Source organism: Solanum tuberosum, unplaced genomic scaffold (assembly GCF_000226075.1).
Source record: "Solanum tuberosum cultivar DM 1-3 516 R44 unplaced genomic scaffold, SolTub_3.0 scf00633, whole genome shotgun sequence".
Lineage (NCBI taxonomy): Eukaryota > Viridiplantae > Streptophyta > Magnoliopsida > Solanales > Solanaceae > Solanum > Solanum tuberosum.
In genome coordinates, this window is record NW_006239553.1 from 203,839 (window position 1) to 217,816 (window position 13,978).

Consider the following 13,978-nt stretch of genomic DNA (forward strand, 5'->3'; position numbering starts at 1 on the left):
TACTCCTAGTTGTTTTCATTGTTTTAAAAATGCAATGAATTCGATAACGAAAAATTTAAAATTAAACATATAAAATTTAAATTTTAAATCTATCAACTTTGATTATCTAACGCAACGATGACTTACAAAATTTTAGATCAGGACCTAATGGTTGCTCATAAAATCCTCTCATTTGCATAAAAGGGATCTTAGTCCACAATTTTAAAGATCTATGTACTAATTATCTTGAAAAGGGGACAAAGAATATCTTATTAAATTATTTTATCATACCTTTTATATGGATGGTAATTTTACTATTTCATTATGAATATTGGGATAAGATAATTCTGAAATTAACTAATACCTCAAATTGTTATCAAAACGACCCCTTTAGGTTTAGAAATTAAGAATATGTCGATATCACGTGCTTCATGGATGCTCAGCACGTGACCCGTTTAGCAATTTTCCTTATTTTTTCCTTTCATTTTTAGTTAAACGGTTTTTCAAAAATGGTGTCAAATGAGAGGGTTAGGTTGAATCTACAAATGTTAAAATAGATTAACAAATGGACAAATCATTAATCCACTTAAATGTTACTTGAACTGAAATGGACTAAAACTCAGTCATAATTCAATCCGTCCAATACAAAGTTCTAAATTCATTTTTATTTTATTTTTTATAATTTGTGTGATTATCTAATTTTATTTTATTTTAAAAATGCATAGAATATTACTATATATAACAAGTACACCAAAAATAAAAACATATTTCAAAAATATTTGAACAAATATTTTTGGTGGTGCATATATCAAGCCGATATTAAAACATGTTTGATTAAAAGTCAAAATAAGTTGAGTTATCCAAACCTAAACAAATTAGACGGATCATAATTTTATGGATTGATCGTACCGCCCTATCGCTAAATTAATTACTCGATGAAAATTAATCAGAGAATCATTCTGTGTTTCATTTTTGCTTCCTTAACACTTACTAATAAATATAATTACACTAACTTTTTTTTCATATTCCTTTTAACCTACCTACCTAAATATATACTGATAAAAGGATCAAAGGGAGTGTCATATATATATATTTGGAAAATAAATCTGAGGAAAAAATAATTAACAGCGTAATCTTTGCGTGTTAGCAGTTAATGCAATTTACCCACAATAATAATTAATTTCCTACGTGGGTGGGTGGGGGTGAGGGGTGGGTTATGGGAAATAATGGGCTATAAATAGACAAATTACTCAATGCTTAATACTCCAAAATATAACTTTCATTTGCTTAATTCTCTGTTTATTCTGCTAATTACAATGGCCTCCATTCATAATCACTCTTATTTTCTCCTTGCCTTCTTCATGTTCGGTAAGTTTTTATCTCTTTCGTAGTTACAGCGATATTAGGTTCATCTGAATCAGTATTTTAAATGTGACTTTTGGTATTTAAATTTATGTAGACGCGTAGTTTAATGATTTAATGATAGAAATCTCGAAGATTGAATTAATAGAGCTTAAATCATGAATACAGAAAATATAGAGCAGGTATGTAACAGTTTTACTTACCATTTTGCAGAGGCGATTGCTGTTTCAGCAACACAATTTACACTTCAAAACAATTGCGGCTACACAGTTTGGCCCGGTACACTTTCCGGCAACGGAGTTCCTATCTCCGGCGATTCTGGATTTGCATTAACTCCCGGCGCTACCATCCAACTCTCCGCTCCTGGAGGATTTTCCGGCCGGTTTTGGGGAAGAACCGGTTGCAATTTTGATAGCACCGGAGCTGGTAAATGTATAACCGGCGATTGCGGTGCATTGAAATGCCCTAGCGGAGCCGGCGGCGTACCTCCGGTGAGTTTAGTTGAATTCACGATCGCGAAAACCAAAGATGAGATGGATTTTTACGATGTTAGCCTTGTTGATGGCTACAATGTCGGTATCGGAGTACGATCTTCCGGCGGATCTGGTGATTGTCAATACGCCGGCTGCGTCGCCGATCTAAATGCGAACTGTCCTAAGGAATTGCAAGTGATAGATAACGGTGTAGTTGTGGCGTGTAAAAGCGCGTGTGCACAATTCAACACGCCGGAGTATTGTTGCACCGGTGATCATTCGACGCCGGCGACTTGTTCGCCGACGGACTACTCAAGGATTTTTAAGAGTGCGTGCCCTAGTGCTTATAGCTATGCATATGATGATGCTTCAAGTACCTGCACTTGTGCTGGTGCTGATTATCTTATCACATTTTGTCCAACAGCTTCATAATTTTAATTATTTTTTTTATGATTATTGTTACCACATAGGGGAATACTATTTTTTGTAATCTCCAATTGATTAGAATAATATTTTTATCATCCTATTGTCCATGATATTATGAGGAAAAATATTTTTATCATCCTATTGTCTATGATATTATCATTTTATATTTTTAATTTTGGTTTTGATTTCATAACGTATGATAAATTTGTAATCATAATTTGTTTGACTTCCATTTAAATACCATGGAGGATTATGGTAAGTTGGTAATTATGATAATTGTGTTACTGTAATTGGGTACTTACCAAAAGTTAAGTATGCACTAGTATGACTATCAAGTGATTCTACTTAAAAAATCATTTTAGATAAATGAAAAGAAATTACTTATTGTTATTCTATTTATATTGGAATTTAAAGCTAATCAATCTCAAGTGATTTTTATTTATGTCATTGATTTACGTCATCCAATCAGCTCACTGAGAGAATTGACTTCTTAATTCTAGACTTTTTCCTAAAAGTTGTAATTTTGTTAATTATGATTCAATCGTGACTATAAATAAAAGTTGTAATTATGGCAAGATCATATCGTCTTTCATAATTCCAACTCTAACCAAAGACTAAAAATCATGTTAAAGATGGGATGTCCAATAACATCAAAAAATTTGCCTTAGTGCACCCGTTGTGTTAAGTTTCTTTTTTAATTTCTCACTCGATATCTAATACACATCTTGAATCCTGACTAATTTGATATGTGCATCTGAATTGTTGATTAAAGATGAAGGTATAATTATTTTACTATATTATAAAAAATAAATAAAGTCCATCATTTTATAATTTCATAGATTTTGAGGTGAAAAGATTTTTCTTGGGTCGGTGTGAATATTGTAAAAATTAGGTGTATCTATCAATACATTGGAGTTCAAAATTGTCTATTTTTGAAATGGAGAAAGAGTCAAATCATTGTTTAATTAAATGACAAATTTAATTGAATAAATACTACAAAATAAAGACAGTAAGTCAGAGGGATTTGTTCATTATAATCAGATTGCAACTGAAGTTTAATATTAAAAATAGTTACTTATGTTTTAATCATAGATTACTCAAGGACACTGACATTTCTAATGATTTTATAATTTTCACACCTCATCGACTGTTAAAATGTTCCTTTTGTCATAACAAGTGTGTGGATTAATTTAAATAAATGATTAAATGTTTCAATCCATTGTAGAACAAACCTATGTAAACATAATAATACCGCTAACATGAGTGATTTCACAGCTCGAATCCATAATGAGATGTCATAAATAAAAGAATAAAACCTCAAAGTTGCAAGAATATCTATAAAAAATACTATAATCAACTAAATACGAGGAGAGTGAAAATTGAACTCACACTTACTACGCAAAATATTATCAAATCTAAAAAAAAAGTAAAACACAAAATACAATTAATGGCTTCAAGGCCTTGGGCCAATTCTTTTTACTCTTATCCTTTTTTTTCTTTGATTACATTTCCTCTACATCAAGACTTTCATCTTTGAAAGCCAAAATTTCAAATTAATTTCCCATCCCAAATCTTTTACCAAATGAACATTTGGGATGGGAGAGAAAAAAAAACTAAATTATGAGCGCTTCGCGCACACATTTTCCTCCTACCCCAAAGAGAAAAAAGCTTACAACACATTACAAGTAGGCCAATAAAAAAGAAAAAGGACCTAAAACTACCTACAATGTACACCAAATTCATTTTCTATAGTTGGCTCCTCTAAAACCAAGCGTCCAATTCGCCCCAACCTGTGCAAAGACCTTGACCCTCGTGTTCATTACTAAATAGTGTTTGGTCCGAGCAATCAAGTGATGCTCCACATGCCACGTTATATGATTGGCAAGCTGAATGACACACTCGTAGCCGGTTGTCCCCATCCTTGTCACATTTTTGGATTGAGATCTGGTTTTAAGCAGTTTGACAGGAATAATGAATAAATTGTACGTACAAACAAATGCATGGTAGATTTCTTTGAGCTCAGTGTGAAAAAAACATAAAGAGTTGTTTTGGATGAAGAAACTTACCCAGCAGGCTAGTCGTTTAGCAGCTCCATCACAATCCCGACCCCTAAAAATGTTCAAAATCTTTCGAGGACCAGCTGGAAATAATCGGTTGTAGTTGGGCATCACCACTACTTCTTCCAGCTGCTGCAAGATACTTAACTCACTAGGTGCACAGTGTTGTCCTGATACATCATTTTGAAGCACATCTTTGCAAACAGAGAGACTAGGAAGAAGCGTGGAGCTATTCTGGCACGTGTAACCAGCATAGTCAGAACAACGGAACTCACAGACTCCATTGTCACAGACCCCACCGTGAAGGCTGCACTGCTCATCGCAAACAGCTGTGTATCACCAATGGGAACGTTAGCTATCAACCTTAACACATCCTTTGACTGACGTATCATTTAGAAGACAAAGAAAGGCATTCACAATTATAAGGTATAACGAAAAGTAGATGTTGTCAGAATGTTATCTTATGGGATCTGATCAAATTTGAAGTTACAAAATCTTCAACCTAATGGTTTCTTCAAGTACCATTACTTCCAAGCTCAATTACAATTTTATTTTGTTTTAGGAAAGAGGGGAGGCACCCAAAAGATTTTGAGCTGGTTCAACGAACAAAGGTAGCGTTGGGCCAAACAGGGGCTAAGTTGACTACTCCTTTGACAGCATAACTAACATGTGCAAGGAAGGAATCAATTAAACCATGTTACCTGTCGAACAATCAACGCCAGTATACCCGTTATCACATTCACAAACACCATTCCCAAGACACTTTCCACGTCCACCACAATTGCCAGGACAGGAGCCTGAAATAGAAAGCAGAAGTGTGATTACACCAAATAAACCAACTTCCCTCAAAAGATTCCACTATCACAGAGAAAGTATGGGAACTCACGTTTGCTACAATCATGACCACCAAACCCAATAAAGCATCGACATTTTCCACCTAAGCAATCTCCGTTGAAATTGCATGAATTGGGACATTGACTAGACAACGAAACTGGATTCACATCACATAGTTCATGGTAAGCTGGGCAGACGAGCTCACCTACAATTGAGAAAAAAAATTAAGTAAACAGAAAGAGCAGATTCATAAATCAACAAAGAGATACTTTAGTGATTGAAGAGAAGTAGCATGATTAATATTTACCATTAAAGCCAGGAAACTGGATAGGTCCACCAGCTTTTGGACAAACTCTCCAAATGCCATCTACTGCTACCTGTGGGAATTTAATCATATATAATAAGCTAAATGTAAGATATCCTTCCCGAGATTCGTTCTTTTTTCCAAAATACAATCTGAGCGGGAAGAAATGAACTAGGACAGCTACCTCAGATCTAGCAATCAGATAGAGGCATCCGGAGATTTCATTGCTAACACTTAAAACTCAGAAGATATTAACACGACACTCACCTCTGTAACATTTTTTTATGACCCAGCGCCCAATTTAGTTCATCATATATTATTGACCTCTTTCCTCAAGAGATAATTACAATATTCACATATTCAGATTGGTTCAGCAATACTATTCCATCTTATTTTAGTTTTGATTTTGATAAGATAAATATGCTATTTCCGTATTTTCCAACTGCTTGTTTTACTGTGTTCAAACAAAAAAAAAGGTATAATTACATATAGTATTCCTCTTTTTACCTCAGCATTATTTGAACTATGGCATTATCAGGGATGGTTAGATAGCCTTTTAATATTAGAAGGGTAATATTCACAAGTTTTAACAGTTATGCTTCACAAGAATGTAGATATTTCTTGTAGGTACTGAAGTTTATTCCATAGTATGGCTCGATAGAAATAGAATTATCTAGTATATTTTGGTCTAGACATATCGCAAATATTTTAATAACAATTCTAGGCAGATTGCAAATATTACAAACTTCATGCCTTTAGATCTCCAAAATGCAAATTCGAAGATTGAGAATACAAAGGAATGGAAGAGAAAGATATATCCAACTATTATCCTCTCATGGTTAAACGTAGCTCTTGAGCTTTGAACCATTCTCTCACATCTCATTTATCATTAATGAGCTAATATCTCTTTCTCAAAAAAACTAATGAGCTAACATATATTATTTTGGATAGGCAACTAAATCAAAACAAAAGATGAACAACAAATACAGCAGACAAGTAATTACCGAAGTCATACCTCTAACGAATTGTTTGAGCACCTATGCTGATAACAACCATTGCCTTGGGCCATTGAGCCACGTACAAATCCAGAACGCACTAAAGAAGAAGACATGCACCTGTATGGATTAAAACAAAAAACTGGTGAGCTAATATCCGATTAGATATAATCTCCAAAGGCTACAGGCGAACGCCTCACCTTGAACTACTTCCCCTCACTTCACCTAACATCCTATCAGGTGCACGAGCACCATTCGTGTCCGTACACGATCCATCAGAGTAAGCAACAAAATAAGTGCAATAATCTGCCAATGATGACTGACCACCTGCAACAGCCATCCACCAGAAGTTACAACAGAAAGCCAGTTCAAGAAACTTACTAAACCAGTAATGTTGGTTTCAAAATAGTAATTGGCATGCATCCACCCAACAATACTATTAGTCGACTTGTTTCTCAGAAGTTCAAAGTCGACAAAAAGATTGTGTATCCAAGACAAAATCAGTTTTCAATGACAACGAAATATCAAAAACAAATGAAGTAAAGAAATACCTTTGTTAGCCTGTGGAAAATAACGAGCCCATTGAGGGAGATCCCCACTATAATTCATAATTGGACAATAACCTTCTGCCTCCCTGTTAAATGTACATCCAGATAACTGGGTAGTGTTACAATGATAGGCTCCCTTCCAGTGATTGCAGGGAAAGGTAACGAAATCTGGTCCTTGGTTGCGTCCCCAATCAAGACGGTCAGCCATGCTATAATTAGCCCGGTACCATCCACTGTCCTCAAGTAAAGCAAGAGTCATTTTTGAAACCACTGATCTTGTATCTACCGACCCAGTCATGATCTCATTCATCAATAGCCTTTTCTCCCAATGAGAACCTGCAGCACTTTGTTATTTAAACAATCGATCCATAATTCAAAAAGATATTCATTTAGCAGGATACACTCTATAATGTTGACATCTTTTTGCTAAGAAAATGCATGAGGGTGTATCTCAGAAGAATCCATTCAACATAGAAGATAAATATCAACCTGATGTACCACGTCCGCCTCCATCTTCTAGCTCAAGTCCAGTGAAATTCTCAGAGAATGCCTGCAGTGTTAAACTGGTTAAGGGTATTCTAACTTTGATGGGTTTAGCTTGGCCCATAAATTTAATGTGGCAAAAAATAACTAGCTAATATAAGCTACAGGAATCAGAGAAGGAATATTGAAGAAAATGAATTACTATAGACTATACCCCATAGTGATGGCGAGCATGCATGATAACTCGAGGAAGCACTACTCGAGTAACCATTCTTCCAAGTTTTTCATCCATTACCAGTTCAGTAACCTAGCATAGAAATGGCAAGTAAATGCACATCAGGCTTCAGCATAACCAGGTCTGAACTAAATGTTAGTGAACCCTCGACTATCTGTAAAAGAGCTTATATGAATGCAAATAAAAACAAAAGGGGGCACAGATGCTCTTTCCTAGCGAATAAGGAAACAGAAGAAAATAGGTAACACTGAGAGGATTTTGGCATTTCCGAGAAAGAAGAAACATCCTTTAGAGATGTTGGAGAAAAGACTAAGAGCAGGGGACTCAAGGCAAATACTAGATCCAAACGGAACTTGAGACAGGCCACAACACTTATCATAGAGAAAAGGCAATGTTTCGCTTTGCAGAATCATATATTCCCTGCGACAGAGATGTTGGAGAAAAGACTAAGAGCAGGGGACTCAAGGCAAATACTAGATCCAAACGGAACTTGAGACAGGCCACAACACTTATCATAGAGAAAAGGCAATGTTTCGCTTTGCAGAATCATATATTCCCTGCGACAGAGATGTTGGAGAAAAGACTAAGAGCAGGGGACTCAAGGCAAATACTAGCTAGATCCAAACGATATTTGAGATAGGCCACAACACTTATCATAGAGAAAAGGCAATGTTTTGCTTTGCAGAATCCTATATGCCCTACGAAAGAGACAAGTAATAGCATACAAGAGAACAGAGCACCAAATGATGTGGAACTAGTAGGAATTAAAGAAGTTTGGGAAAGTTTTGAGCATCATTCACAACTTCTAGTTATCCAAATAAATTATTTGTAAGTAAGCTTTGCTATGGTCTTCCAGTAATAAATAAATTGAAGAGAAAAAGCTCCTACTTTGGAGCATAATGTGGACTCCGAACATCATACTTGGCAATCAAAGGAGAAGAGATAAAACACAAGAGTAAGTTTAGCCCCTTTACTAATGTTCAAAAAAAAAAGTTTAGCCCCTTTACTACATCATTTTAAAAATTAGCCCCTTTAGATCTCTTCCACCTTCTGGTCTCATTTTTTCTTTATTCCAACTTGTTTAACCTGACTAATGGATTGTGTTGCATTCTTGAGAAAATAAGATTGAATCAGTAAGTTAACAGAAGGTGATCTTATCAACTGACGAACCATATGCTTAACAAAAACAAAAATTCAATTGACAAATATGCTTGTCATCAAGGGTTAAACCAGTGGTTTGGGCTTGGGACTTCCATGTTGGAGGTCTCAAGTTCGAAACCCCTTGCCAGCGAAAGCAAGGGGTTTTCCTTCTGGGTCGAGCTCGTCGTGCCGGGCTTGCCTAGTGCGGGTTACCTCTCCTATGTGGTTTGCGAGCTATTGCATAGGAGCGGGGGTTTTACCCTGTGCGCACCAAAGGGTAGCGGCTGCGGGTTTCCCTTGTCATAAAAAAAAAAAATATATGCTTGTTCTCAAAAGACAACAGAAGAACCAACTCGCAGACACAATTGACCATATAAAAGAACAAAATATGTAACAGCTCTCCAAAATCTCATAAAAAGCCCTTCTCTATTGGAGATAATTATAAATTACAAGAAAAGAGTAATTTTCTTTTCTACAGTATAGCTAACACAAAGATATCACTATTTATGTGAATATAGAGTCTATCTTGCGCTGTTTGCTCCTTTACTTGGAGCGGCAATACATATAACTTCTCCTACATGAAAACATTTTACAAGAGATCACTACTGCAGGGTGAGGGAGATTGTTGCAGTCTATGAACTCTTATTAACATGAGTTTCTACTGGTGCCCCTCCGCTTGGTTATAGCACATGCAAAAATCAAAATTACCTGACTTCGCCTACGTTTTCTCTCATCACGAAAATGAGCAAAGGCATGAGGATCAAATCCAAGAACGTGCATTACTTCATGTATCAAAGTAGCTTGAAGTAAGGTTTCTGCTTCAGCAGTTAAATGTCGAGGAGCTACATTCACATGCCCTGAAACCAGAAAATCTCAGTTTAGCTATGGTGTCTGAAAATTTCATGTGTATTGACATGCTTTTGTTCACGCAACACTCACCAGCAACAGCACGACCCCATTGATCACGCTCACAAGCTACAGCCCATGCAAGAGTGTTGCCTGTTGTTGGCCTTGTAGTCACAAGAAGAACCAAATCCGCATGTGCAACACCCTCTGAAGAATACATGGAGAAAATATGATAATTGAAACATGACAATAATGAACTAAACAGTAAACGAAAATATCATAATCAAATGAGGAAATCCAAGCAGCTGATAATCGAATAAAAGTACCTTCAACATATTTTCTTGGGAGTTGTACACCTCCATCTTGTCCACAAGCAGAATATCCACTTAACCGTAGGTTTCCCTTAACTGGCTCAACAGATAACGCTCTTTTAAACCAATCCGCTGTCTGCTCGAGGGCCTGTATTGCAAATTGCATCCGGTTAAAATCAAAGGCCTTGGCTATCAAATACTACTTACTGGGCATTAGAAATGGCAGTGTGACAGAAATAGCCTTATCAGGAGAAGAGAATAAACCTTGCGAAGGCGATGCCTTTTGTCCTCCCCAGCTATATCATCTAAGGTACAGTTATACCAGCAATCACCATAAACTGGAGGATCTCCATGTGGATTACAAGAAGATGTACCAGAAAAAGAAGCACCTGGTGGCTCCCCAAGCTAATTAGACAGAAAGAGAATTGATGATTTAGTAAGGACAAGAATCAAATTTCTCAAACACACTTTTCAACTGATGATAAGTACTTACCTTCACAATGTCGCCGACTTTTTGACAATCTCTCTCAGATGAATGACCGACAGCATCATAATTCAAAAAGATTCTGATCGGTTGCATGACATCATTTTGTTCTTTGGAAATTTCAAGTAATGCCCTACCTCTACGGTGAGGGGGATTTGAAGCCACAGACTCCTCATACACCTGAGGAGTGACAGAATACACTTGCAAACCAGGTCTTTTCCTTTGTTCAATTATCTGATCATGGATACAAGAATGGGAAATGCTACTCTTGTCTTCATTCTCAAAGTCTTGTCTCAATAATTGATGGTCCGAGAAAGTTGCTAAACTGGTCTCTAGACACAATAGTATAAATAGGACCTAAGAGAAACAAAAAACATCAATCAGAATCTAGCTTGCATTACCTATATGCTGTCCCAGTAACACTTAAACAATTGGAGCACGAAAAGAATTATGTCACAAGCAAATTAAGATTTAAGGAGTAGATGTTCATAATCTGCAATGAACAGCTATCTCTAAAATCTACATCAACACTCAAAATTCCATAAGCAGCTCAAACCAAAATCAACTTTTTTTTCAGCTCCACAAGCTTACTGAAGCTAATCAAGAACCTTAAGAAACTAACTCTTACCCCAAGCTGAATAAAGTCCATGACAATCAGTGGAAATACAGAAAATAACCCCTCAAGCAGAAAGCCCCAATCTTTAAACCACAAAAGAAGGAAACGTTTACCCTTATTTGAGCCAATTACTCAAATATAAGTAGTTGAACAAAATACCCATTACCCAAAATAAAGAAGAATGAAAACTAAAACTTCATAAGGAACTAGAAGATCTTATAAATGGAAATTGCCATAAAAATGAAACAAGTTTTCAAGGGGAAAACAGCAAAAAGAAACTTTCTGAATACTTCAAACTTCAGCAGATCCAAAATTCCTAAGTTTCCAACCTCAAAAAATTTCCTCTTTTTAGCTTCAAAATATTTTTTAAACTATCCAAACAGCTTCCCAATAACTCATACATTCTTACTATTCTTCCTCATCAGCTAACGGCATATAATCCCAAAAAAATGAAATAAACCCTAAATCCCCAATTTAAAAAGTCTTACCTGGGGAAAAAATATAGCAAATCTAAGCTTAGTTGAAGAGCTGGATTTAGAATGAACACTGAGAAAAGTACAAGTATTACTTCTACTAGTACCACTACTACTACCACTACTCCAACACCAAATCTTCAACTCCATGAAACGCTGCGTTTAACAAAACAAACCATCAAATCGCCGCCGTACACGGCGTTTCTCCGATCGATTCCGTTTTCCAAAAGAAATGCAGACCCCTCCACATTATACAAACAGATGTGTGTATCTACACCCCTCTGAGGTGAAAAGATTGAAACTTTATCAATCTTGAACACACCCTTTTGAAAATAAACAACAATGAGAAGAAAAAAATCAAAAAAAAAACTCAGTTCTTGAATATATATGAACTGGGTTTTTCTTGGTTCTGGGAAAAAGGGACTACTATCTTAGCTTCTTGTTAAACAGTGAAACAAAAATCTGTACATTTTGTGAAAGCAAAGTTTCTTGTATTTGTTTGGACACTGAAAAATTAATAAAGAAGAAATATTCAGAGGATGATATGAAAATTGTGTATAATTTAATATATATAAAGTATACTATATAATAAAAGTGAATAAGAATAGGTAAGGGTGGGTGGAGTTAGATCGTAATATTTTATTTTGATTAAATTAATATTTTACTATGTTTTTTTCAATGAAAAAAGTTGTATAAAATATCATGGTTTTTAGAAAAGTAACCTTGCCTTTTCTTGAAACTACTATAATACCATTGCCTTTTGTTTCCATTACAAACTGAGTGGCTTAGACAAAATTTGTTCATACTCGAGTCTACTCGTTTTACTTTCATAAGATAGGAATAAAATTGTACTTGTATCATTTTTTTCAAATTTTATCTTTGAGATTATATTAAATATATAGTTATTGTGACGAGAGGGAGTTGCTCGGATGGTAAACACCACTCACTTTCAACTCCAAGGTTGCAAGTTTGAGTCACCAAAGAAGCAAAAGGGATGGAATTCCTAGGGAGTGATAAAAAAATATATATAGTTATTGTTATTGTATATACTTGCTTTGATATATTTTATCTAGCAGACTTTACTATTTTCATAATTCACTCGTAAGTTATATGGAGTAAATTACTATTATAATATAAATGTCATTTGATATGCTCTATTTGAATCAAGTAACTTTTTAAAAATAAAAATCTACTAAATTTTACTATTTTTAAATTTCATCACCTACATTATTATTATGATAAGTATTCTATTTCTTGTATAACTTCTATTATAATTTCAATCTGAGTGAGTAGATTAAGATTTCACTAAATGACATTTGAGTAAATTGTTTGTTAATTATGATTTTTGTTTTATTGGTATTAAATTATGTGATATAACAAGATGTTAATAATTATATTTTTAAATTTCACCACCTACATTATTATTATGATAAGTATTCTATTTCTTGTATAACTTCTATTATAATTTCAATCTGAGTGAGTAGATTAAGATTTCACTAAATGACATTTGAGTAAATTGTTTGTTAATTATGATTTTTGTTTTATTGGTATTAAATTATGTGATATAACAAGATGTTAATAATTATATGGATATATATTTTATATAATTGACAATATATGTTGTTGTCCAAATTTACATACGTGACAAAACAAAATATAGGTAGAAGTTTCATAAAAGGGATACACCAAATCAACAATAGGAAAGTTTGTTGTCAATTAGCTAATTAGATAAACTAATTGGGGTTTTATAATAATTCTTTTGTCACAGCACTAACAACTTTATTTTATAGACATAAAAAAAAAAATGGAATATATCCTACATAAGAAAAATATGAAATGGGTCGAAATTAAAGTTTTAAACGTGTTAGTATATTTACCTTAAGATTGAAGTTTTGCAAAGTTGTTTTATACATATACACATTAATGAAAAATATAAATAGCTTCTACAAAATAATCTTTTTGTTCCGTAATAATATGAATAAGATATGTATATGTTATTCTCTTAAATTCTACTCCCTTTGTATCAATTTATGTGACTTACTATTTTTTTAGTCAGTCCCATAAAGAATGACACATTTCTATATTAAATAACAATTTAACTATAAAATGTATATTTTACCCTTAATGAAATAATTTACAACTACACAAATTTTTATCATTCATTTTGGACCACAAGTTATAAAAAAAATCTTTCTTTCTTAAACTCCATTTATTTATATAATGTTGAATTAAAATATATATGGACAATAATAAATATATAAGCGATCTTTATTAATTTCTAAGATACTGGAAAAAAATTTCAAAGATATCACTTATTTTGAAACAAAGAGATTTGTTTCGAAGCATAAATCTTGCAACCTTTTAATGAATAGAGTATATTTGGGGAAATTTACAACCTTAATTTGGAAATTA

The 13,978-nt window shown here is 34.2% G+C and overlaps 2 protein-coding genes across 2 annotated transcripts; one reads left to right on the forward strand and one right to left on the reverse strand.

Annotated features, from left to right (window-relative positions):
• Positions 1-1,252: 1,252 nt before the first annotated feature.
• On the forward strand, positions 1,253-2,339 carry LOC102596207 (pathogenesis-related protein 5). The gene is made up of 2 exons (XM_006366404.1): positions 1,253-1,347; positions 1,555-2,339. Exons 1-2 carry the CDS (start codon positions 1,296-1,298, stop codon positions 2,244-2,246), a joined length of 744 nt encoding a protein of 247 aa, XP_006366466.1. The 5' UTR covers positions 1,253-1,295; the 3' UTR covers positions 2,247-2,339.
• A 1,296-nt stretch (positions 2,340-3,635) lies between these two features.
• On the reverse strand, positions 3,636-12,229 carry LOC102596537 (uncharacterized). The gene is made up of 16 exons (XM_006366405.2): positions 11,582-12,229; positions 10,487-10,834; positions 10,258-10,398; positions 10,009-10,141; positions 9,776-9,889; positions 9,545-9,693; positions 7,676-7,768; positions 7,468-7,528; positions 6,982-7,314; positions 6,631-6,757; positions 6,451-6,550; positions 5,439-5,508; positions 5,184-5,336; positions 4,999-5,094; positions 4,307-4,626; positions 3,636-4,184 (listed from the first exon to the last, which is right to left on the reverse strand). Exons 1-16 carry the CDS (start codon positions 11,714-11,716, stop codon positions 4,002-4,004), a joined length of 2,556 nt encoding a protein of 851 aa, XP_006366467.1. The 5' UTR covers positions 11,717-12,229; the 3' UTR covers positions 3,636-4,001.
• Positions 12,230-13,978: the final 1,749 nt, after the last annotated feature.